Here is a 24,941-nt window from a genome sequence, read left to right as displayed (position 1 = left end):
ACTGTATTGTGCCAAATAATGTTTCGTTCATCTGTATGCTGGTGAAATTGAAATTCAGACTCTAGTCATGTGGTGCTTTTTTGCTCAATGGAGAGATGAAATGGAAAATCACTCTCCCAATAGTGATTTATCGAAAATAGAGCAGAATGACAATATAAACAGGATTTGGTTGTATGTGGTACAATCTATTCTAATTAGGCTTTTCTTATTTTAGTTTCATCTGCACAGATTCTTTGATAATTCAGGATTTGCATTTACATCTTCAGTTTATTTTATATGTGAGCAGAGAGCAGATATGTGTAGTTACTGTGTAGTTACAGCCCTTTAAGGCCCGGTCCTGGGAAGGGTGGTGAGCCCTTTCTGGCCACATTTCCAGCCCTGGCTCGCAGGGAACACTGTGCCCTTAGGAGCAATGGGGAAACGCAGCTGCTGCCTTTTCTTCTCATGAAGCGCCATGGATGTTACTTCATAGCCCGAAAGCAATATCAGATTAATTTCTTTTCCCTGTTTAAGGCTATCAGGATTTGTAAGGAGTGGTAATAGCTTCTATTAGACTAACTGATGTAACTGGAAAAAAACAGGCAAGCTTTTGGGCACAAAAGCCTTGCTCCCTGTGTGCTGACTGTACCTTTTCTCACTTGTATCAGTGGGTCTAATAAAAGATATTACCTCACCCTAAAAAGCTTGCCTTGGTTGTAACCATAGAGCATTGTGACTCCAGCCAAGCAACTAAGTTTTAAGGCCGTCTCTGATGAAGATGGGGGAGAGAGAACGTTTTCCTAGAAAGTATGTTATGAAGTTTAATTTGTTCCCATGAAAGTGGTGCTTTGAGATCTTTGAATGTAAGGCATTGCAGAAGTATGAAGTAATGTCTGTAATCTCACCTACAGTCTCCATTTCTAACCTGGTTTTAGGTGTTATGCAGTGGTTTACGTGGTGATGTAAAATATGATTGCCGTGTATTTCTCACAACACAGTCTGATTGAGCAGCAGAAAAAGCATCCTCCTAACCATCATGATGCCATTTAGCAGAGAGTGCTGGAAGCAATAGGATGCCTGTTGTCGTAATTCTTCTAAGAAATACAGAGCTTCACAATCTATACTCAACTGCTGACACTTGAAAACTCAAACATTTTGGTAAAATGAATCAAGCAGTAATGTTTCTTTTATGAGATCTCCTCACGGGAAGGGAAGGTTTGGCACCGTTTGGAGATCAGGCTCAGTGATCCATCATCACAAAGTCAGCTGTCCTGGCACATCTCATAGGTCACTCGATCGAACCAGTGGCTCTCACAACTATATTGTTGCTTATGGAACAGTAATTGAGGCACCATGGTTAAAAATTACCTGGTCTAATAGGCAGTGAACAATTTGCACTCAATACAATTATAAGCCAAATAATTCATTTCATAACACTTTGACTAATTTATTTGTTGACCTTTTAATATCCATAGCTCTTCAGTAGTATTAACTGCAACTCAGACAAAATCTCTTGTTCATTTTACTTTCATTGATTTTTTTTTTTTTCCATTGAGGCAATAACAGTTGTTTGAGTACAACCTTTTCCTTCTGTTGTGAAAGTCAATCATGTAACTTATGTTGATATAACTCAACTGGACTGAAATGTCCTCTAAGTACAATAGCATACAATCTCATGCTACTTGTATAAACACGGATATGCATTTTGGATTTATTTTAAAGAATGTTTTGGAATGTATTTGTGACTACAAATGACAAATGATATGCTTGCTGAGAGGAGAATGAAAACAAAACACAGAAGCATTTCTTACAGCAGTGCCACATAAATGTAGCACATTTTTTTATTCATATATTATGGGAAATCTAAGAGAAAAATTTTGGAATTTGTTAATTTTGTTGTTTAGGATGATCTAAGTGTCTCTACTAATAATGCTATACTCACAATTTCATGTGGACATAGCATCTTGTCTCTTGAAGTCCTAACATTTTACTGACTAGAGGTGCTTAATTTTCCCAAATGTGAGCCTGTGATAATAAAATGTGTGTAAAAGCATTTTTTAATAAATAGGAAAGAAATAATACTAGTATTTTGATAATCTTAATTTTATTTCATTTTTTCAGCTTTAAACTAGCATGAGAGCCATGAGTTTCTGATGATCAGAAAAGTTACTGAAATACTGATGTATTTGGAAAAATCGGGAGAGTTTTTAAGCACTTCCATAAAATATGTTGGTGTAGTGCCAATGGTAATCTTTTCACTCACCACTGAAAAAGGAGACCTAGATTGTGTAAAATGGTGTACCTGCTTTTACATCACAGAGGTAACAGAAAGATACTATTATCTCTGTAAAATGTTGTATAAATTTAATTTATTCAGTACATGCTTATTCAACATGTACACGCTTTGGATAATTTCCACTGAATTTTTAAGGCTGTAAATTAAAAATAATAGCATCAGGAACAAAATATCTTTTGTTTCTGATAAGAAAGTCAAAATTGTTTTAGAATATATGCTAGGAGGCACTTCATTGAAGTAGTCTTTCTGAGCCAAAGCCTTTTTGTGCAATAAAATACTGTAAGTCCTTTGAACACATAGTTATAAAATATAATTGTTACACATTTGGCATTTTATGTTTCCCTAGAAATTACCACTTGGTATCTACAGCTAATCTACGGTCTGTCCTTTCATTTCAATTGGGTCTGAAGTGGTCCTTTGTTGTAATGAGAATGCCCCTTTCAAAAGACTTCTTTTAATTATACCAATGATAAAATGTAAGTGAAAGTAGTCATTTGTAGGGGTTGTGACTGAGCAGAGTTTTAACTGTAAGAGTAAAACTTACCAACGTTATTCCAGTACCTGTTTCAACATTTTTACGCACTCAGTCTCCACAGAACATAGTCGAATATCATAGTAGGTCAGAATTTCAATGCATCTTATTTTTCAGATTTCCTCCTGCTATTAAAAGTAACCTGAACTCTCCATTTCTAACTACTAACACTTCCTACCTAGACCATACAATCCAGAAAAGTTGCAGCTTTACAGTTCTTAATGATATGATGGGGGTTTTTTTGTTTGGTTTGTTGGGGTTTTTTCCCTTTCATTAAAAGAAAATATGAGTGGGTCTTTAATTGCATATAGGTGAATACTTGTTTTTTATAGAACATAGCTAGTTTGGAATACTTAGATATTTGTATGGGTAAATGCATTAATAAAGACGAACTCTGAAAATTAAACAGACAAAACACATGTACAATTTATACTTTAATTGCTAGGCAGCTTTGCTGATTTAACTCAGCAGACACTCTTACCTTGCAACACCAAACATAATTATATATCTCTATAAATTTAAAGGCAGTCAAGTGAATTATGCCACCCAATACTTTCTAGATTTGAACTAATGGGATAACAATTTAAAAGTGATACAACTTGGTCTGTGTTTGAAAAGTCTTTGTGTATACAAATTATAGAAAATAGATACCAGTCTGTGTATTTGCCAAGTAAAATGTTTTTCACTCTTACAAATACATAATTGGATATCTACGTTGTGCCACACACAAAATCACAAGCCACATTTAATATTTTTTTAATCCCCAGTTGTGCTGGTTTTGGCTGGGATAGAGTTAATTTTCTTTATAGTAGCTAGTGTGGGGCTGTGTTTTGGATTTCTGCTGAAAACAGTGTTCCTAACACAGGGATGTTTCGTTATTGCTGAGCAGGGCTCACACACAGTCAAGGCCTTTTCTGCTCCTCACCCCACCAGCAAGGGGGATGGGGATGCACAAGAAGTGGGTATGGGACACAGCTGGGACAGATGACCTCAACTGACCAAAGGGATATTCCATACCATCTGATGTCATGCTCAGCATGTAAAGCTGGGGGAAGGAGGAGGAAGGGGGGGACACATTTGGAGTTATGGCATTTGTCTTCCCAAGTAACTGTCACGCATGATGGAGCCCTGCTTTCCTGGAGATGGCTCAACACCTGCCTGCAGATGGGAAGTAGTGAATGAATTCCTTGTTTTGCTTTGCTTGTGTGCGCGGCTTTTGCTTTGCCTATTAAAGTTTCTTTATCTCAGCCCATGAGTTTTCTCACTTTTACTCTTCCAATTCTCTCCCCCACCCCACCAACGGGGAGTGAGCGAGAGGCTGTGCGGGGCTGAATGTGGTTAAACCATGACTCCAGTATTCCAGGGAATTTTTCTAATGGGCACAATAATATGATCTGCAGAATAAAGCTTCTAAAACAGCCTGTGCAGTGTCTTTGAATGACAGTCCCAGAATTTAGTGTCTCTGTTCATTTTTCCAAGTTCTTTTTAAGTTTACTTAAGTCCAGACCCTTCAAATAATTCAAAACATTCTTCTTCTTCCGTAAGGAGACTTTGACAACTTTCCAAAAATATATGGGTATAAAATGGTCAGGAGAAGACTTTGAGTAATAACTCTTTTTTTGTTGTTTTTTTGTCTTTTTTTTCTTGCAACTCTCATCTGCAGCTGTTTTCAAGAAACAGGAATGTTAATACTATGAAGAGCAGAGGAAGAACTATCAGAAAATCTTATGTATGCAAAACCAGAGAAAAAAAAAAACCCAACCCCAAGCCTAAAAGCTCATTAATCTCAATAATGAACATCTGCTTCAAAGTACTGTAGATGCTGGTACAAATAGTTTGGGGTAAATTTTCAAAAAGAAATGCCTGAGGTTCCTCTCTGAGATTGCTTTGTACGTGTCTCTTTGTAGATTTTGCCGAGGGACTGAAGGTAGCTGTGGCACATAAGAAAAATTTAGAGTGCTTTTAGGTCATTGTGACAAATCTTTGAGGTCAGAAAGAAGAAAATAATCTAATGTTATCATTTTTTTGTTCGTATGTTCGTGGATAAATCAGGAATAATCTTTTTGTTGTCTAGATAGATGGGAACAGTATGAGTCACTGTAAACTGGCAGGATGGAGGAATTTCTGTAAAGGAAATTGGTGAAGAATTTTTTTTTTACCCGTTGAATTGAGTTTAAGGGGACTTATCCATTCATTATCTAGTTTGTATCTCATTTATTTTATCTTCTAACAATTCACTGGATCTCACAAACTATAATAGTATGAAATATGGGATTGCATAACTAAGGAAAAGTATGTGCAGAAGAGCTGATCTTTACATGCTGGGATAAGTACTGCAACCTTTTGTACAGCGTGAAAAATGTGTTTTCTTTCTTAATCTTGTTACATTTCAAACGGAGGGGTTCTGTCCTTCGAACCTCATAGTATGAGCTTGTGGGATACCCTGTGGGAAATGCTGCAGAAGATGCCAGAGAATTACCATAGCATCGATTTCTTAATGACAGCGTTAGCAAGTCCCCAATATGACCGACAACTACCAACTACCATTTGATGTGTTGTAGGATGTGAACAGATATAAGAGTACAATGTAGTAATATCTACCAGCCTGTGCTGTGTGCATGGAAGGTAGACTGGCCTCATGAGTTAAAATTTCACAACTCTGAAGGGTTCCTGCATAAATGCCTTTTTCTGTTAAACTTAGGGCTCTGGGGCAAGACATACTGTAAACACACTTGGGAGAATCAAACTTCTACAGCTATCTATCTGAGGGATGTAGATGTGAGTCATGTAATCACCATTGGATAAAGTCCCTAAAAGAAGTATTTAGGCACGGGCAGGGGGATTTTAGTTCTGCATATCTGCTTTCACATACCCACTCTTCTCCATTTGAATTAGAGTCCTAACATTAACAGAGAACTCCAGAGCTTTTAGCAACAAAAACATCCAAATTAGTTGCCAGATTCTTCCATTGATGATAATGTGGTGGGAGCATCCAGACTCTCAAATGCCTGTTTATTCAGAGTTATTCCAATGCAACTATATTAATGCTAGTTTATTCCATGCTACTGTGTATCTAGATGAAGTACACATCTTTGCCAGCTACTAATTCTGTTGACATTGTTATGTGACCATCATTTATGGAAATGAAGACCAGCAGCATGAGTGGTGTGGGTTAAAAAAGAAGGCTGATATCTGTTTTTAGTATCTGAAGTACACTTTACTAACAGGAGGATAATAGGAGTAAGATGGGAGACTTTCAAGGACAGACTTACATGTGATCATCATAACTTTGTTCCTTCTTTTGTCAGCAGTATTTGCAATGGACACTGTTTGAATAGAGTGTGTTTTCCCTATTGCTATGCGTTTATCACCTTTGTGATTAAGAGATGTCTTAATCATTGATTCTCACTGTTTATGGCTAGATGCCTGCTTGCATTTGCACTTCAGTGTTTGTTCTTTCTGTTGCCTCATATAGGCTTCCTATATTTTATTTATAAGGTTGGCTCATTGTGGAGCAGGTGGTGAGGTCATGCATGACTGTTTTTAGTGCTGTAGATTTAGGCTGTGATTTTCAGTTTGGGTGTAGGCTGATGAGACTACAATGGCTTGGAAAAGCTAAGGTTCTAGCTCCTACTGTAGACTTATTTTCTGGAAATTGCCATCGAAATTCAGTGACAGGAATTTAGTGCAATTCCATCCTGTAGGCAGTGGTAAGCAGAAGCTTTTTTTTTTTTTTTTTTAACCACTCAAGTGAAGTATGTTGCCTTTCTCTCTCATTTTGCCTTCCTGTCTCTGTAATATCTATATGGATTTTGCTTCTTCAGTATGATTCAATTATAATCTATAGAAACAATTCAGTTGTTTATTTGCTAGACAAGTTTTCATCTTTGTGTGAGTACATATATCTTCCTAGTGAAATGGCCCTGTTATTTTATACTTCCCATTAGGCTGGCATAGTTCCCTCAGTTTCAATAAATGGCGGATCTTTACATTTTGAATGGCTTTTATGAGTTTTTATAAAACTATAATTACTGAAAATGATACAATAATGCAGTGCTTAGTGTAGATGTAGTGAGATGGGAGGTTCTGGACAGGCTGAAACTCTTGTGTACCAAGCTAGGTGGCTGGCATTTCAGATCTTTGGCATCTTTCTAAATGGCTCTCTGCAAAAATGTTGGTTTCACCTTTACACTTGAAATAGGTGTTCACAATTCTATCTTTATCTTTTAAAATATAATGCATACATGAATTTTAAGTTTCAAACTTAGTTTAACACATATTCTTAACTAGCACATCTATAGTTTCACCTATTGAAAAACGAAGGAAAAGTTTGAGCACATGTTATTGTAATTTTGACTTGAATGTTCAGAATGTGACCTTTCCAAGGTGAAGAAGGGAACTGGAGTTGGATGTTCAGCATTTTGACTCTGCAGAAGAGTTTTTTTCTTACAAGTAGCCATGAGAGTAGGAAGTTAGAAGGCAGAGCCAGGAGGTCAGACATAAGAGTCAAGGAAGTATGAATGACATCATCATCCCTAAGTACCCTCTCAGAAGATGAATGAGCTCTCTCTTGTATTACAGTGCTAAAGAGCATTAGAAGGTGATATGATATCTAGACAACGCATAAGATAAATGCCTCAGAGTATGCTAGAACAGCTTCCCCCCCACACCCTCCACAAGTACATAAATCTTTTGGTGGCCTCAATACAATATGTGGCTGACGGGTATTATATATTGTGGTCAGCTGCTTCTTGGCAAAATTCATTTCTACTTAACAAGTACCTTGAACATTATCTAATGTAGTTACTTAAGCTGAATAACTCAGTGTAACTCTAACTATCCTTTAGCTGACTAGGCTCACAGCTCTTTTGGGACACAGAGTGGATTTTTTTTCACTGGTTGCTGAATAAAAAGTAAGCAGATGTCAACAGAAGAAATATCCCATCTTGTTTAAAGCTGGCACAAAATGTGTTTATCATGATAAAACTTGACAGAAAATGTTTTCGTCATGATAAAACTTGAAATGAAAGTTTCATGATCTTAATGAATTCCTTCTGAAGGGAATGCATGCCACAAACAAAATATGCAAAGTTGCTGTAATGTTGGTTCAAGGTACATCCTGTCAGAAGTAGGATTTGGTCTGAATTTCAGTCTTTGTGCTTCAAAAGCACAGTCATTTTGGCATGATTTATATAATCTTTCATACAGTAATTTTGGAATATGCAAAGTTACAGTAGACTTCACTACCCAGCCTTCTCTTTTGCTTATGTAAACACCCCTTAGTATTTTCAGGGGGAAAAATTGATTAAAATATTTAATTGCAGTTTCAAAAATTAAAAGGTGAAAACCCCCCAGTAGAAAATCATCTGCAGTTTGGAATAAAAATGGACTCTGGTTGTGTGGTGTGTAGCTACATGGAGGGCAGATTTCTGTTGCATCATATTTAATCACTACAAAAATTTTCCCTATTTTCAATATTTGCTCAGTTGTTATTTTTATAGAAATATAATTATACTCATTTGAAATAAAATGCAAGACAGAAACACTCACTTTAGCTCTAACTAAATGCTGCAAAGTCCTTTATTCTAAACCAAAAGCTGTCAGACTTTTGGCATTAATAGAAGAGTGGCTCTTTCTTGACAAATGCCCCCATAAATTAGATATTAGCTTTAGTCAAACTCTGTCTCTCTCAGGAAATATTTCCACTTGCATATTCAATTGGAAGGACCTTACATGATGCCCACTTACTGCTATGAAAATCTAGGCTTCTGAGATGAAGGCAAAGAAAAATTTCTGTGAACAAAAGAATATCTGGAATAACAGACCTTGAGCTTATGCAGAGATTTCTTTTTACAGAATGTGAGTTTCGCTCACTTTTTGATATGTCTGTCTGCTGCTCTGTCCACCTATCTGTCTATCTATCACCATTGCAGTGGTACCGTGCAATACCAATTGGATTTTGAAAGACATAGATCTTTTATATTAGCTGTCCTTTTTTATAATACCTTTTACAAATTTAATCAATGCATTTTAATATACAATATCGTTTAAGTGCAATATACAATAAATATTCGAGCTTCATCTTAAACATGCTCTAGCCTTTAAATTGTTAAAACTGCAGTGCCCTTTCAATCTACTTACATAATGTCATAAAATATACATTTCAAGGTAAATGAAGTCAGCTACTTCAATTTAGTCCCTCAAACTGGTAGTAAATGAGAGGTTAACACTATGGTGCCAAACCCATTATTGAGTAAATTTAGCACCTTGGACAGCTCTGTAAAATCTTTATTGCTTTCCTGACCTGCTCGTCATGTTCTGTCTATGTGTTCAGTGGCTCTCAGCTCTGATTGAAAGGCAATATATTAGATCCCGAACACAAACATGCTCGGGGGCTGCTTCACTGTGAGCGTAATGACATGGAGGTGAGAACAATTTTCTGGTCACCGCAATCCAAGCACCTTGCAAGGTCTGTTGCTCTAACTTATAGAGGACTTTTGGGGCTCCTTTGTATGTGGAGCTGTAACAGTAGCTTCTATGGTAATTTAAGCAGAGCTGGAAAGGTTTTAGGATGCACTCAGAAAGCAAGAAGTTAATATCTGGAGCGTGTCTGTAGTAGCATTTTATTGTGTATTTTTAAAGGTGGTTTGTGTCTATAAGAACTACCATCAGCGCTGGAATAGAAGCTACCACTATTTGATGCAGGATTTTTTGTGTAACATCTACTTTGTGTGATCTGAAAATGTCATAAACAAGAAATGCTTTTAATGTGTGAAAATATTTTTATAAAAAGTATGAAACTCAAATCTACAGACTCTGAAAATGTTGAAAAAAAATATAACCATTGACTAGCTAGGAAAATTGAATGCTACTTGTCAAACATGTTGATAAACCATAATGACAATTAGTTTTATTTACGTGCAATATGATATGGCATCAAAAAACTTCCAGTGTTTAAGAACTGGAATATATTTGATATTAGGTAGAGTGGCTGTAATTTCCATGCAATTACCTCATTTTTTAACATGGTCTTCAATCTCTTTTTAGATACATTCTAAGGATTTTAGCTCAGCATTACATAAATAACTATGATTAGTCAGGTAGAGCAGAAATGACTATTTAAACTTACATTTTTTTAGTAATTTGGCATAATGACAGTTTAGGTTAACAATATTCCAAAGCAGTTTGTGGGCTCTGTATCACATTCTAATTTTCCATCAGTGAAATATATAGTGGAAAAAATTTCTAGTGAAGTGAAATAAATCCTAATTCGCAAATTCAAACACCTGTGCAGTAATTTACCACCTAAAAATCATGGACTGAGAAAGATAACATTTTTCAGTAACATCTCTGTTTTCCTCTAGTTTTTATCTTCAGTATGAGGTAAAAAGGGCAATTCACTGTTCTGGTGATTCTGGTGAAGCAACAAGGATTGATTGTACCTGTACGTTGTTTGTAGTCTGTCTATCCGTGGTTATACTGCTAACTGTTGTTGTCAAGCTAGGCAAAAAACCCCCAAAACAATAACTATAAGTGAAAGAAAAAAAACCAAACAAACCCAAAACCACAGAAAAAGGCTGCAGCAATTTAACTCCTCAGAATCTGTTTTGAATGTAGTGATTTAAAAATCCATCAATTATATATTACATCTCACTTCCTATGTGGAAAATAATGTAAATGTGTGTTCTGAGAGAGGGGTATGTGCAGCAGAAGGCAAGCCTAAATGTTTACTGGGAGAACAAAAATCCTCCATCTCATTTTTGAATTTAGGACATTATATATGTCATAAGTAGTTACTGCAGTATGACAACTATTTTATCGTATATTATAGAGAATTTAAAATTGAAAAAAATGCTAATATGCATCTAAAAGCTTGTCATTTGAAGAGTTGTTCAAGGATTTTTGAAGAGGTTATGGTGACAGCAAAATGAACGCAATTATATCTCTATTTTCTGATCACAGTCTACAGTATATGAAAATTGAGCATTACTGTTTCTTTTTGGTATAAAATATGGCTATTGTGTAAAATATTTTAAGTTAAAAAGTTTAACTTTGTAGAAAACTGTAAAATCCTTAGAAGTGGTTCTATTTTTGTAAGCTACCTGCAGAAATATACTGTGGTGAGTAGCATCATGTTAGTATATGAGAGCAATACTTAGGGGCCGGGAATTAAAATATATTGTTTTACTCAAAGAACAGTCTTGAATAGTTTTAATCAGACATTTGGGAATCTGCTAGATGCATTGAAAGAATAAGAAAAAAATTATTCTGGGTTAATTCTGTAATGCATTTGTATATTTTCTGTCAGGATTGTTCTTAAAGATTTTTCCACACTGTAAAAGTAAGAACACAGGAAATGCCACTATAACATACTCTAAAAAATATTAAGTGAAAAAAAACAAGTAGAAAAAATGGAGAAAAATACGTGTCCAAAATGGAGAACTAAATCCCATACTGTTTTAAGAACTGCTGTCCATGCAGGGAGGTTTTCCAGGAACCACTGCACCATACTGGGCCATTCTCTCCTACTGCCTCTGTTTCCTTTTGTGAATCATTTTAGGTACATGGATCCTACCCTGACCCATCATATCAGGATACAAACTGAAGAAGTTGAGAGGTTACTCTACCAGTAGCATAGGACTGATTGGATATCTTTTGAATGTGGCCTGCTGGGTGAGGTCACAATTCCTGTGGTATGCAATTAAGAATAAAATAAACACATTGAAGGGATTCATAACATGTTCTGAATGACATTGATTGCAGTAATCTAGTAAATGACCTCCGGATTGTATTCTGCAATAAACCGATGAGTGGTTTATAGTGCAGATGGTAGAGACAATTGAGTGATGTATTTTATTTTGCAGCACCAATGGTTCTCACCTTTTGACTTGATTAAGCGTGTGTGTGAATAGGATGAACTAGTGACTTAATTCAGTGGTTGCTGAGAGTTGTTACAATTAAGGTGTACCTGGTGGGAGAAAAAAATCCCCACAAAACACTGTGCAACTAATAGAAGAGTATAAAAGATTTTAATATTTGTTTTCCCCCACAAGGAGTGTATTGAACTCAGAGGAATGCATCTGTTTTTGTATTGACAGGAAGTAATACTGAAGAGGGCTGCTGATTTAGTAGAAGCACTCTATGGTATGCCACATAATAACCAGGTAAACGCATTCTCCTTCATCAATTCTAAAACACGGCTGTTTCTTAGATGTATAGATATAGCAGGGGCTAAAGGTATATGATACTACAATGTGAGACAAGAATAAATATAGAGGACAATGTCATATCTGGAGTGGTGTTTTCTTTTTTAAAGGGTGTGAATTTAGTGCTTGTAAAAGCAACGTGTTATTAACCCTGGAGGCATTTGCCCAGTTTCACCAGATACTATATAATATGGGCGATGATATGCATGATGTCTTGCCACCAGTGATTTTTCAATCTTACACTAAAGATAGCTTTAATGTGGAGTCAGTCTAGGCTCCAGCTCCATTCTGCCAGTTGGTCTTGCTATACAGAAGGGTGGCCTCTGGGACGGAAACTTCTAACTGTCTTACCACAGACATCAGAATTTATCACAAAGGCAGCAGATCTTATAAGCATTAGCTATCAGTCAGCCAACTGGTTTAGAAAGGAAAGCATCTCATTTTTGCCTTTGGACAGGGAAATGTTTCATTTTAGTCTATAAGAAAAGGTTTGTCAGAGTCACTTTGGTAACTCTCTTATTCTTTTTTTTCCCCTTCTTATCCTCTAGGAAATAATCCTGAAAAGAGCAGCAGACATCGCAGAAGCACTCTACAGTGTCCCCCGCAATCACAACCAGCTCCCCGCCCTTGCTAACACGTCGGTCCATGCAGGAATGATGGGAGTGAATTCCTTTAGTGGTCAGCTAGCTGTCAATGTCTCCGAAGCCTCACAAGCCACCAATCAGGGTCAGGAGAAGACTCCTCTTCCTCTCTCTATGAAGTTTTTCTGATAAAAGTCAGGGAAATGTGCAGAGCAGTGAAAGAGCGATGGTTCCAAACTGAAGGCTAGGAGCTCGTCTAGACAGACACCGTCCCATGTGCATGCACAGCTTTTGAGTGACACAATACTGTCATGGGATGGGGCTTGCTTTAGGGACTTTTGCCCCAATTTCTGCATATATCCAAATAACTTTTCCTTCTGCTCAGAATAATGCTTGTATTTGTGTTTAGATCCCACTAATTTTAAAAGGATTTCTATCAATTGAGCATGTGCTTCATGTTAAGTAGTTGCTTATGTATTTTCCTGAGCATGGATAATCTCTCAGTCTGGGACCTATATAGCACTTATTTATAACACAAAAGTATCCCTTGAATATTTGGCTGTTTGGTTTAGTTTTGCAAGAGACATAATATTGGCACTGATTTTTTTTTCAGAGTTTGTGACTTTTTTCTAGATTTTGAAACTAGCAAAAAAATAGAAGTATATATAAAGAGCTTCTCTATTTTTTAAAATAAAGTGGTTTTCATTTTGTATAAAATCAATATTATTTTAGTTGCTACAGTTAAAAATAGAAAAAAATGTTAAGAATATTTTTGTAAAAACCCTTTGCATTTTCCCCTTTCCTTTCCTCAGCTCTATTTATGATCCAACTTAAAAATCCACTTTAATGAGAAAGTATTAGAATAAGGCTGTTTTGTAGAAGGCCAGACAAAATTATTTTGCATTATGCTAAAAAAATATAAATTATTTTTGGATTAAAATATTTTATAGATGTACTGTGTGGTAGGAAGGAAAGTTGCCACTTTTTTTCTTCTAGGAGCGACTATGCATTTTTAATTTTTCTGTGATTCTAGAAACAATTCTTCCTTTTTAGATATGAATTTCTCCAAATGTCTTTTCCAGAATTAGGTGGAGATTCAAATTTTAACTTGGTGCCAAATTTAATAGTCATTTTCTACCAACATAATGATCAGACCAGGGCAAAAAGACTGAGGATATCCCACTACTTTGAGAAATACACCCTACATTTTCTAAAGTGTGCAGTGAGCATCTAATTTGAGATGTGTTAAATGAGAGTGACATCAGAAGAGCATTAACAAAAATCACATGCTTTTAACATACCTTAAGTTGGTATGTGCTCCTCACTTTGGAAATGTAGGTCATGTTTACTCCATTTCCTACAAACAGCTCTTTTAGAGTGAGTGTTTCTGCAATACCCAGTGGTGATCTTTGCTGGAGGGCATGGGTTGCCTGAGGAGCTGTGGCGGCAGCTGCCATCAGCAGTGACCTGGGCAGGGAGGGTTCACAATTCGGGTTGTCTGGTGGCAGTGGAGGTCTGTCCTGGCCCTCCCAGTGCACACCTTGGCTGGACTAGGCTGCTGGCTTCGTAGCCCGGAGTTACTTGCTTGTAGCTGTTTGTGTAAGAAACTGTTCTTGAGCTAATACCAATTTCTAAATGTATTCCCTCCCCACAAAAGGTTTTACTCGCAACTCAAGCAGTGTATCGCCTCACGGCTATGTGCCAAGCACCACCCCTCAGCAGACAAATTATAACTCTGTCACAACAAGCATGAATGGCTATGGGAATGCTGGAATGTCAAATTTAGGCGGTTCTCCAACCTTCCTGAATGGATCTGCTGCCAACTCTCCCTATGCCAGTGAGTATTATATGGCTTTTCCACATGTTGCACATTTTCTTTAGAAGGAGATGGTGTCTTTTAGTGATTCTCAATATTTAGTTTCTGTTTCGAGCACTTGAAACAGAGCTTGGTCCTTTCCCTCCTCTCCAAGGCACTGACCTTTGAAGCACTCTGAAGACATTAGTGTTGCCAGCAATGCTCTTTAGTTTATTATTATTATTTATTATTATTATTATTTGGGAGTCTCATAGGAGCTTAAAAAGAATAATATCTCTCATTATTCCAGCTGATAGTTTCATAACTTACCTTATACTCTGTAAACAAGAAACACTGTCCTCAGCACTGCTAAAGATCAGGGATGGCATAAGTGACTTAATGTCCATTGTAGTGGATCAAAAGTCAGTCGTCAGTACACAACTTTTTGTTGCAGTGGGTATGAGAGGGAGCTAAGGATATTTGCTGCAGCAAAAATTTTTTTTTCCAGCTGTAAGATATGAAGGGCAGGAAAGTTTACTGTAATAAGACTGACATTTCCATAAGCTGCATGATGATGTTTCCAAGACCTCTGAGCAAATAATATGTTCATAACTTTTATAAAAATTATGGATTAGTATTTGGCCTAGTCTTGATTTGCTTTTTAGCTATTTTATTGACTTCACTGAGAGTTTAGTATTAGTCAGTAAAATGTGACAATGGCTCTTAGAGTTTGTGTTTTAATGTCTGTAGAGTGAATTCCACAAAGATGTAACTCATACAAATCATATATTCCACGACATACAGGGTTTATAGTCTACAATCCCATTTATGGAAGTACTTATGTGTAGGACTAACTTTCTGCATTTTCATGTTAAAGGTTTAGTAACCTGTTTAAATATAGATACATTTCTATTGGTAGAGGCCTATGAACCTCTTCTGCAGCTGCTCACTCAGCCCAGTAGTCCCTGTTCACATGAGGAAATTAAATTAATAGGACTTGCCCAATTCCTCTGATGTTACTCGTGTGGCATAAAGGATTCCACTGACATCTGTAGAAAGCTGCTGGCAGAATCAGGCCAGAACCTCTTGTCGTATAAATAGGTTTATAGGCTGGGACCCTAGCATGGGCAGGACAAACAGACTGCTGAACATACCAAGGTTTACACAGCAAATCTGAATTTTAGTTGTGTAACAGCAGTAATGAATTCTTTTGAATTGCATTGCTACAGTTCAGAATTAAAGAGGAGATTGTAACCCTGCTTTGAAAAATTACCTCCAAGGCTGCTTAGCTGCTGCAAATGTAGAAGAAAATATTTACCCACATAACTAGTACTTACAACGTGGGAATTGCTAACCAGTTATTATTTTTTGTACGCTAATAATAATGTAGCAAGTAATGTTGCAAAGTACCTTACTTATTAAATTGAATTTACTGTCACAGAATCTGTGCACTCTGAATTCATAATATAACATGATTGACGAGACATCTCTTTTTGGAAGCAGATGCCAGTAATGCATTTAAAATACTCTAGCAGTGTATTATTTCATATTTATGAACGAAGTCCTCTTTAGAATAGCACTTCACTTCCCAGCCCTGGTTCTCTATATTTTGGGAGGTTTTTCTTGGTAGATCTGTCATTCTGCTAATGCCTAATCCATTGAATCAGAAAATGTTTCAATCATGACCTGAAAATTAAAAGGTGGCATTCTTAATTAAATCAATAAACTAATTGCTGTATAGTAGCAATTCAATTTAGTTGCTTTGATTGCTCTTCTGTAGCAAGTACTTCCAGACATAGAGTGACTTCAGACTAAGATTGTATCTGTCAGACTGTGAAACTTTGAACATTTAATTTCCATTAATTGATTTCCTCAGTGTTAACAAATATGGTATCAGATTCTCAAATAAAAACTTAAATAGGGTGATTTTTATCTACATAAATGCAAATAAAATAAAAATTCAAAGCCCAAATTAATTTTACTCCATAATACGTAATTATTCATAGCCCCCTCATGTATATAAGCAGTTTCTAAACAGGACGAAGAATGAAAGTATGGAATCTTACTATTGGTCCTTTCTTTTTTTTTTTTTTTTTTTTTTGGATAAGAGGGCAAACTGGGAATGCTGTCTGAATATAAAAGTAGTTTGCTTTATTTTCAGGAAAACAAATTAACTTAAAACCTCAATGGAAAATGCATGAACCAAAGATATTTATCTCACTACATAGTAAAATAACCATTTAAGGGTATATGTATTTAAAAACTGAACCCCCTGTATAGCAGGTTTGCATTTGGGACAATCAGTTCAGTCCCTAAAAAAGAAAATAGCCTTATGACTACTCTTGGTTAGAAAAACTCAAGACTCTCATTTTATTCAGTCTTGTAGTTAAAGCCATATCTCCATTTGATGTAAACCAGAATGGCTTCACTGCTTGGCTATTCCAGCTGAGATTCCAGTCAATGGCTCTGAATGACAATGTTCTATTGACTGGATTCAGATGGTGGTCACAGATCCTCTGGGAGAATTACTTGTCTTGACCGTTGTAGAACAGACTTTCATTTTAGAAATTCTCCATTTCTGGTGAGATCTGAAATGCCAACCTCATTCCTGTGCATAAATAAAATGGTCGTGTGAGAAATGTGACTGTTTTGTCATGTCACAGAGAATTCCTGGGAAATCCCCACAGCACAAACTTTCCCAAAGCTGATGGAGACAGGGAAGCCGGAGGCTGCCTTGGTACTAGTAGTTATAACACAGAATACATTTGTGGCCATTGTGAGAAAGGTTTAGTGCTTTCTCCCATTGGGAGATAAAAGAGAAGCACTATTTCTGTCAGTCATTACACACTTTTTTTTGTGCAACAGACATTGAAAACACTAGTGCCAGGAGACCAGAGGAGTAAAAACCTGTCAGACCCATGTCAGTGGTTGCTTCATGCTGGACAGAATCCATGTGCATACATATCTATATGTGTGTGTGTGTATTCACAGCTCCCAGAATAACTCCTTTTAAGCCCTAGTTCTTGCAGGGTTTGAGAGAGGAGAGCAACCCAACCATTTTTGCTGACTTTTGACAAGTAGTTTGACTGGGTCCCCACTAAGACCTCTACCTTTTGCAAGTTTGCTTGAAACCCCCTGGGTCTCTCTGGAGCCATCTTGCTACAAGAAAAGCACGGCATTAAAATGTTGGTTTTGGAGGCCAGTTAGAAACTCAGATCTTTCAAAGGTAGAAATTTCAAATCCAGATTTGTACTTTAACCACTCTCTTTGCCCATCAGGTTTGTAACCCCTGAGTTACCTACAGAGTCTGGATTCTGTCTTATCCACCTAGACAAAAACATTACAAATTTGGGCTGCAGCAGTGGCTAATGCCAATCACTAGAAAAGGTTGAAACAAGGTGTCAGGCCAGGGTTGCTGTGAGAATAAAGAGCTGCAGTGATAGAGAATTAAGGGAGTGTTTAAGAGCTCCTAGAAACACTGCTCCTGAACAAAACTAAACAAAACAAGTGTGTTTCCTGTAGTGATTGATCAAACTTTGTGAACAACCAGAAATCTAGCCACAGTAAAGGCCTTGACCATTTGAAATTAGACCCAGTGCCTCCAAGAAGCAGAATTCTCTTGTTTCTGCAGCCTGCTGATTATCTAATACTAAGGAATGCTTTTTGGGGGGGTCTTCTTTTTTCCTCTAGTTGTGCCATCAAGTCCGACAATGGCCTCCTCCACTAGCCTCCCCTCAAATTGTAGCAGTTCCTCTGGGATTTTCTCCTTCTCACCAGCCAACATGGTTTCAGCAGTGAAGCAGAAGAGTGCTTTTGCGCCTGTCGTGAGACCGCAAACTTCTCCTCCTCCCACCTGCACCAGCACCAATGGCAATAGCCTGCAAGGTAGGTGAAACCACACCTGGAGCGTAGATGGCTGCTCTCAGAACCGTGAGTTCCTGGTGCCTTGCGAGGGTCTAAGTGACACTGAGTTGTCAAAGGGGATAGAAGACAATGGGGGATCCCTCGTGGTCTCTGTCGTAAAGTTTCCTCCTGTAAAGAGTAAGTGGACTTCACCACCAGCCCACCTAGTACCACGCAGGTGTTTGGCAACCACCCTATCACTAACTCGACTAATACTGCTGAATTGAGAGGCTGTGTCTTTTAAAGCACAGACCTACTGTTATAATAAAAACGAGTAATATTTCAGCTTACTAATACCATCCTTTTTCTTTCTTTCCTCTCTTATTCCCTGTTGTCGTCCTTTATCAGACCAGTCTTTTGTGGACTCTAGCAAGTACTCCACTGCAGGGTCTCTCCAGGGGCTGGCCTTCTCCTGAAGTACGTCACTCAATCTTCCCTTCCTTTTTTTTTTTTCCTTTGTCATAGTGCATTTGTGCAGAAATCCTACTGAGAGCAAATAGACTGTTACAGAGCTTGGCACAAACCTTTGCCTTTCATAAATAGAAGACATATTACAAACTAACAGCAGCATTTTCCAGTGTAACTCATACCAGAGCAAACATCAGTTTCCACTGATTAATGTACTTCTGCGCCAATTAATTCCACAAATGGCACAGGGTTTCTTTTTGAAAGCCTCTTCAGCTGTTAATATCAAGGGGCTGCTCCTTTTCTGCATCCCTTCCCCTCTCATTACAAAGTATTCCAGCATTAGCACCTAAATACGTTTTGAAGCGTTGATGCAAGCTGAGGGAGTGACAGACTAAAGCTTGTCAAACTGAGGATGCTGCAAAGACCAGCGCTGCCCATTTCATTGTTTGGTTTAGCCTGTTTTACAACACTGTGCCTAAACCTTCCTGTGTAATTACCTCACTCCGCGTTAGTGTGCTGAGAGAGACGTTTTCATGCTCATTTAGACCGAGGAGTTTCCATGAGCAGATGCAGCCAGCTGCCTCCAACCGTGCCAGAGGTGGGGAAGATCTTGCAGTACGCGTTGTGCTTCCCCGAGACCTGAGGTCTGTTTTCCTTTCCACGTGCCTGTGCAAATTATCCAAAGAGCATTGAGCAGGGAATAAAATCCGTCATTTCTAAGCCGTGTTCAGAAGGAGCTGTGCGGAGCAGGGGGCAGGATAGTTCCACAGACTCCACGTGTCACTCTGCAGCCTCTGGAAAGGGAACCGCCGGGCTTGCAGGCATGATGCTGATAGCACCATTAACAGTCAAAAAAAATCTATATGCAGGCAGAGTGGAAGGAATTCATTCATAAAAGCTGAGATGTATTGTGACTGAAAGAAAGCTTTGTCCTCACTGCATTTTACACTCGTGAATTGGAAGGAGGAATCCTTGCAGGTGCACACACATGCACATAGAAATTATTAAAATACTAGGAACATATAGGCAGAACTTGGGTACCTTTGGTCAGGACTTTTATAAATACAGGCTGTGTCAGGAATGAATCACATCAACATTTTCACATGAGCTGTAGTGTTTAGATTAATTTTTGTGCGTTTTAAAAATTTGGCACTGCCGACATGCTGCAAATTTTAAAGGCAACAATTTAAAATGTTTCACTTTTGAATTAAAAAAAAAAAAAAAGGTAGCTAAGAGTTGACTGCTAGAAGCTTTTGAACATGTTAATGTTTTTTTGTTTTCTTCACCTTGTCCCAACTTGCTGTTACAAGTGGAGAGAAAAAGCGAGTAACAGGAGAAAGCTTTTTCAGGCACTGTTTTTCCTTTCACAAGACACAGGATTCCCAGATTCCACATACTCTGTTGTGAAAAGCAATTATGGAATGAGCTGAGATAGCACTGAACACAACTGGGGCTTGCTGATTGCCTCCTCATTGTGTCACGTCCAGACCTGTAATGCCCAGAAACCTCACAGATCTGAGTGTTTCCCCTAATTTTTATTTAGCAATGCATTTTTTTCATAATAGGAATGAGACACTAAGAGATGATTCATTTCTAGGTCATTGCTGAACTTCTCAGTGAGTTAAAGACACACAGCCTTCAGTCCCATGCCTTCTGACACCACCTCAGGCTTGTAATAATCACTCAGAAATGCACTGCCTGTTGTGCCTTATTGCTTAAATAAACAACCGTGTGTAAGGAGGCTGTCTTATCTCTCTTGGGCTTCTGGATACATCAGAAAGCAATCAACCTTTCCTTATGTAGCTTAGATATCAGCAAAACTCACTAAAACAACAGCTAGGCTTATCTGTTGTTCTCTTTGCCATGCAATTTTGTAAAACTCAAAACACATTATTTCTGTAATTTGCTAGCAGCAAATACAAATTAGTATATGATAGAAGAAATAATGCCCATCGGTGGGAGTTTTTCTGCTCTCTGCCCTCCCTTTTAGGAGGTGGTGTGATCTCATACCTACACTGTTTCCCACTGATATCTCTGTTTTCAGGATCAATAGCATGCTACAGCTGAGAGAATTTGCATGACTAGATGTAGCACTTACGGAATAAAAGTAGAGTGATATAAATGAAGACTTGCAAAGAATGGAAATATCAAAGCTTTTAGGCAGAAAAGATATCATTTTGCCATTTGCCTTGTAATTTAATTCAGAATTTCAGAGCTCTTCAAAAACAATAATGCTTTGAAAAAAATGAGCTAAGATCTGCATCTCTACCATTTGTTTCCAGTGGCAAAAGGTGGATGGCTGATATGTAACTACAGGGAAATGTTTAAGCCATGAAGGGAGGAGTTGCAATTATGTCCCCTTCATTTGGGCTCTTACCCAGACTACACAGCTGTGCTGTCCCAAGAGAGAGACAATTCTTGACCATTTCTTGTTGGAGTCAATTTGGTTTTGATTAATCTTTTAGCTTGAGAATTTTTAGTTGGAATAATATTTTGACATTTTCTGAAATGTAAGTAATTTTTCTAAAGCAAAACATATTTTTTTGAAAGTTTAGCTAAATTTAGAATTTAGAAAGGGCTTAAAAGGACAAAAAAGGTTAAAGTAGAATGCACAGAGGATTAATTATCCATCTGACTCTGCTCAGTTGCACTCATCACATACAGGAAGACTCTCCTCATTTCCATCAGCTCAACTCCTTCTGTATGTGAGTAGTGAAGGAGGGAGCACTGGTGCCAGTATTGCTTTTCTCTGCGCTGTAACATACAGAGCTAACACCCAAGCACTGCGGTGCCACCCCTGTATTCTGCTAAACAGCTGCCACCCAGAAATCTCCAAGTGCTTTACTAATAGGGGTAAAAATTGTTATTGCCAGGTGCGAAACAGAAGCAAATGAAATTGTTTGGCTTAATACAATGAGCTAGAAGGAGCACTGGAGCAAAACCTATGTTTCAGGTCCATGCCCTTGTGAAGTCTGCCGTGTGTTCAGATAGCGGAAAAATTCCACTCCCACCCTTAGCTGTAGGTGGCTGCCTTGCAGGGCTGCCCCGGCAGAGTTACAGTCTGGTTGACTGTATCCATCACTGTCAATACCTGTTTTATTGATGCCATAGAGGGCTGTGGATCAGGGTCCACACCCTGGCCTACGCTGTAAGGATCCCAAGAGCAGAGTAGGGAGAAATCACAACAGTTGCTTGGTTTGAGTTTGCTTAATTTTTATTCAAGTGAACCAAAGGGAAACCCCAATTGTGAGGACCCAGACCTTTTTATTTGAGAACACTGCTGAAATAAAACTTTTTGAGAATTTTTTAAACAAACAAAGCTGCTGTTGTTTCGCCCAGTGTTGATTAAGTTAGCAAGGATTCTAAAAAAATGGCAATATCTAATTCATCCTGTGATTCACGATGAAGGAGGCAGCATAGCTATGGAGATAATATGAAGGTATGTCCTCAGATTATCTCCATGGTAGAGCGAAAAAAACCCCATGACAGGAAATACCTCCGCAAGGAACATCTAAGACACAGCGGTGTCCTCTATGCCACTCACTTGAGTGCCTTCCTGTAGGCTTAATGCAACTCAACTCACCTCTCTATCCCTTTTATCCTCATTCTCAGCTCTTTGAAGAGCCCTTACATGGAGTGGAAACAATCAGCACAGTGATTCCACATAGAAACATTACTGAACGATAAATTCCAAGGATCAAAATGCTGCTGTATAGTTGCAACATGTTGCCTCTGAGGATGGCCTGTTGCAAATATGTGAATGTGTTTTGCATTCTCACCTCCTCTCATTTTATTTCATTTAATCAGTGCAGTTTACTCGAGCTGTTCTCCCCTTGCTGATTAGACTTGTAATTCTTGCACATATGGTGGTGTTTGTAGAGAAAACATTTCCCTCCTCTCCCCCTCCAACCCCAAATCTGTGAGTCTTTTACTTTGGCTCTGTTCTTATCAAATAATTGCAGCTGTAATTAAAGCACAATGAATCAGCACCAGTCACAGGGTTGAGTTCTTCCTTAAGAAATTACATGTCCAGATGTCTGAGATGGCAGGCAGTTCTAGCATTTGAATAATGTGCCCATGAAATGCCGCCAACCCGAAAGTGAATCTGTTCTCCACCTTTTTGCAAATAAACGTACAACTGGTGTTTTACAGATGCATTGTTGTTACAGTTTTCATCATAAACTTGCATGACTGCCTCCTGTAATGATGTGCTTGCTCACAGTATGTCACTCGGTTTGTCTGATCTGCATAGATTCCCTGGTAAATAGGGGGAGACCAAGCTAGGTGGATGACTGTACCTATGGACTTTTAAAGAATGTCTCCTCTTTAAGAGAGGTGGTGGTTTCATAGAAAAGGAGGTTAGGAAGCATAATAAAGAAATACTGATGATTCAACTTAGCCAACAAAAGAGAAGACATCCTAAATTAACATTAACATACTCAATGTAGTTGGTGATGTCTGCTACAAGTGTAACAAAACCATGAGATGCTGGTCTGCTAAACCACCAGTTAAGGACATATTTCAATTTGAAAATTGGATCTGAGAGTTTAAGTCCTTTTCTGAGCACCTGGAAATGCATACATAAGTCCCAGGGTTGAACACTGACCTTGTAAGAGAAAATTGGCAGAGGAGAATGAACCACTGTTAGTGTACCTAATGCAACCAACACGCCACCAGGTTGGTAATGCTGGTGACCTACGGGACTCCAGCCATTTGCTCCTATGTAGAACAAGTATCTACTTTGCTTTTAAAAAAGTGATAGAATGTGTGGCAATGGGTGGGTCAGGTTTAAGCCTCCTGAGCATTCCGAGATTTTGAAACTAAAATAAAAAAATTAAGTTGGGGCCTGATTCTGATATCGGGGAAGTGCTCTTTTTGTGCAAGACAGTCACAATTTCAGCAGAGTCACTTGCAGCTTGAACTACTTTCCGACCAGTATGAGGCTTCCCATGATTCGTGTGTACGTAGTTGTCTCTACTGAAATGATACATATAAATTTAATTCACAGTACAGCTGAGTACGTTACTAGTAAATGTTTAAAAGCTCTGAGGATTTTAAAAGTTGCTTGGTAATGCACAAAAGTAACTGTTTTCCCCTTTCTCTTTCTCCCCCTCCCTTTCCTTTTGACAGCTATATCTGGCATGATTGTTCCCCCCATGTGAAAGAATTGCCTTGAAGAATTTTATTAATGAAGAGGTTGAATTCTGCTTCAGAGAGAATCTGATACAAGTCCCAGAGTGGAACTTTTTACTCAGGCCTTTTTAAAAATAAAAAAGAAATAAAGAAGAATCTTACAATAACTGCGGATTTTTAAACAAAACAAAAAATCACCATCCTTGCAAATACGGAAATTAACAATCTACAATTGCAAGGTGTTGATTCAAGTTGTCCATCCCAAATACCTGGGAGATATATTTATTGTATGTTGATTAAAAAAAATCCACTTTTTTTTTTTTTTTTGGGGGGGGAGGGGTTCCTCTTTGGCCCTAACTTTTGAGTTGACGGGTGGGGGCTTGCTTTTTTTCCCCTTCTGTTTTTTTTTTTTTGTGTGTGTGTGTGTTTTTTTAAGTCTTGATTTAACTCAACACCATTTGTCTTTTATAAATCATACAATTACACAAGGGACACTAGAGATGGAACTCCACATTTTTAATTTATGATTTTTTTTTTTAAAGCTGTGTAAAGAAAAATGAAGTGGTGTCATTTACATACAAGTCTGTATGGGACAGAATAGAAGTGCCAGTTAGTTTTTCATAGAAGAATTATGGCCATTTAATTAAGGGTCGGCTCATACAGGTTGCTTATCCAGTGGTGACTAGCTAATATGATGCATTTTTAATGTTCTAATTAAATAGATATCACTCCCTAGAAAGCTGATATTTTTGGATGATGAGGGGTGGGATTAGCTAATATCAGGCTAAATAATTATGTAAATAATGCAGCAAGAAAAGTTGGTGAAAGCAAAGGTAAGGATGCAAATAACACATTTCCTCTTGAACTGAGAATCCAGTGCCTCTAGGTAGAATGCTAAAACTGCAGAATGAGATTAGCACGGCTCTCTCTTTAGCTCATATATCAGACTCTTTCCAAATGAGTGGCCTTCTTGAGGTTTTTAGTGTCACCCGAGCTGTGCATAAAATGCCATTTGGACTTTGCATAGCCATCTAATGACACACAGTGCGGCCATCATGCGTGGGGTGTTTCTGATGCCCGTCTCCCCTTGATCTATTTGATTTTATGG

At 37.9% G+C, this 24,941-nt stretch overlaps 1 protein-coding gene across 1 annotated transcript in view; it reads left to right on the top strand.

The window, feature by feature from the left end:
• Positions 1-23,862, top strand: part of LOC104465840 (transcription factor COE1) — a gene marked incomplete at its 5' end in the record, with an annotated part of 63,390 nt that extends 39,528 nt beyond the window's left edge. The window contains 5 exons of the mRNA XM_010079046.1: positions 11,906-11,971; positions 12,562-12,739; positions 14,252-14,431; positions 18,080-18,274; positions 23,831-23,862. Of these exons, the coding sequence (XP_010077348.1) occupies positions 11,906-11,971; positions 12,562-12,739; positions 14,252-14,431; positions 18,080-18,274; positions 23,831-23,862 (651 nt within the window). The remainder of the gene's footprint in view (positions 1-11,905; positions 11,972-12,561; positions 12,740-14,251; positions 14,432-18,079; positions 18,275-23,830) is intronic.
• Positions 23,863-24,941: the final 1,079 nt, after the last annotated feature.

Source organism: Pterocles gutturalis, unplaced genomic scaffold, assembly GCF_000699245.1.
Source record: "Pterocles gutturalis isolate BGI_N339 unplaced genomic scaffold, ASM69924v1 scaffold30163, whole genome shotgun sequence".
NCBI lineage: Eukaryota > Metazoa > Chordata > Aves > Pterocliformes > Pteroclidae > Pterocles > Pterocles gutturalis.
The sequence above is the reverse complement of the archived record's forward strand: the minus strand, read 5'-3'. Positions and strand labels throughout refer to the sequence as shown.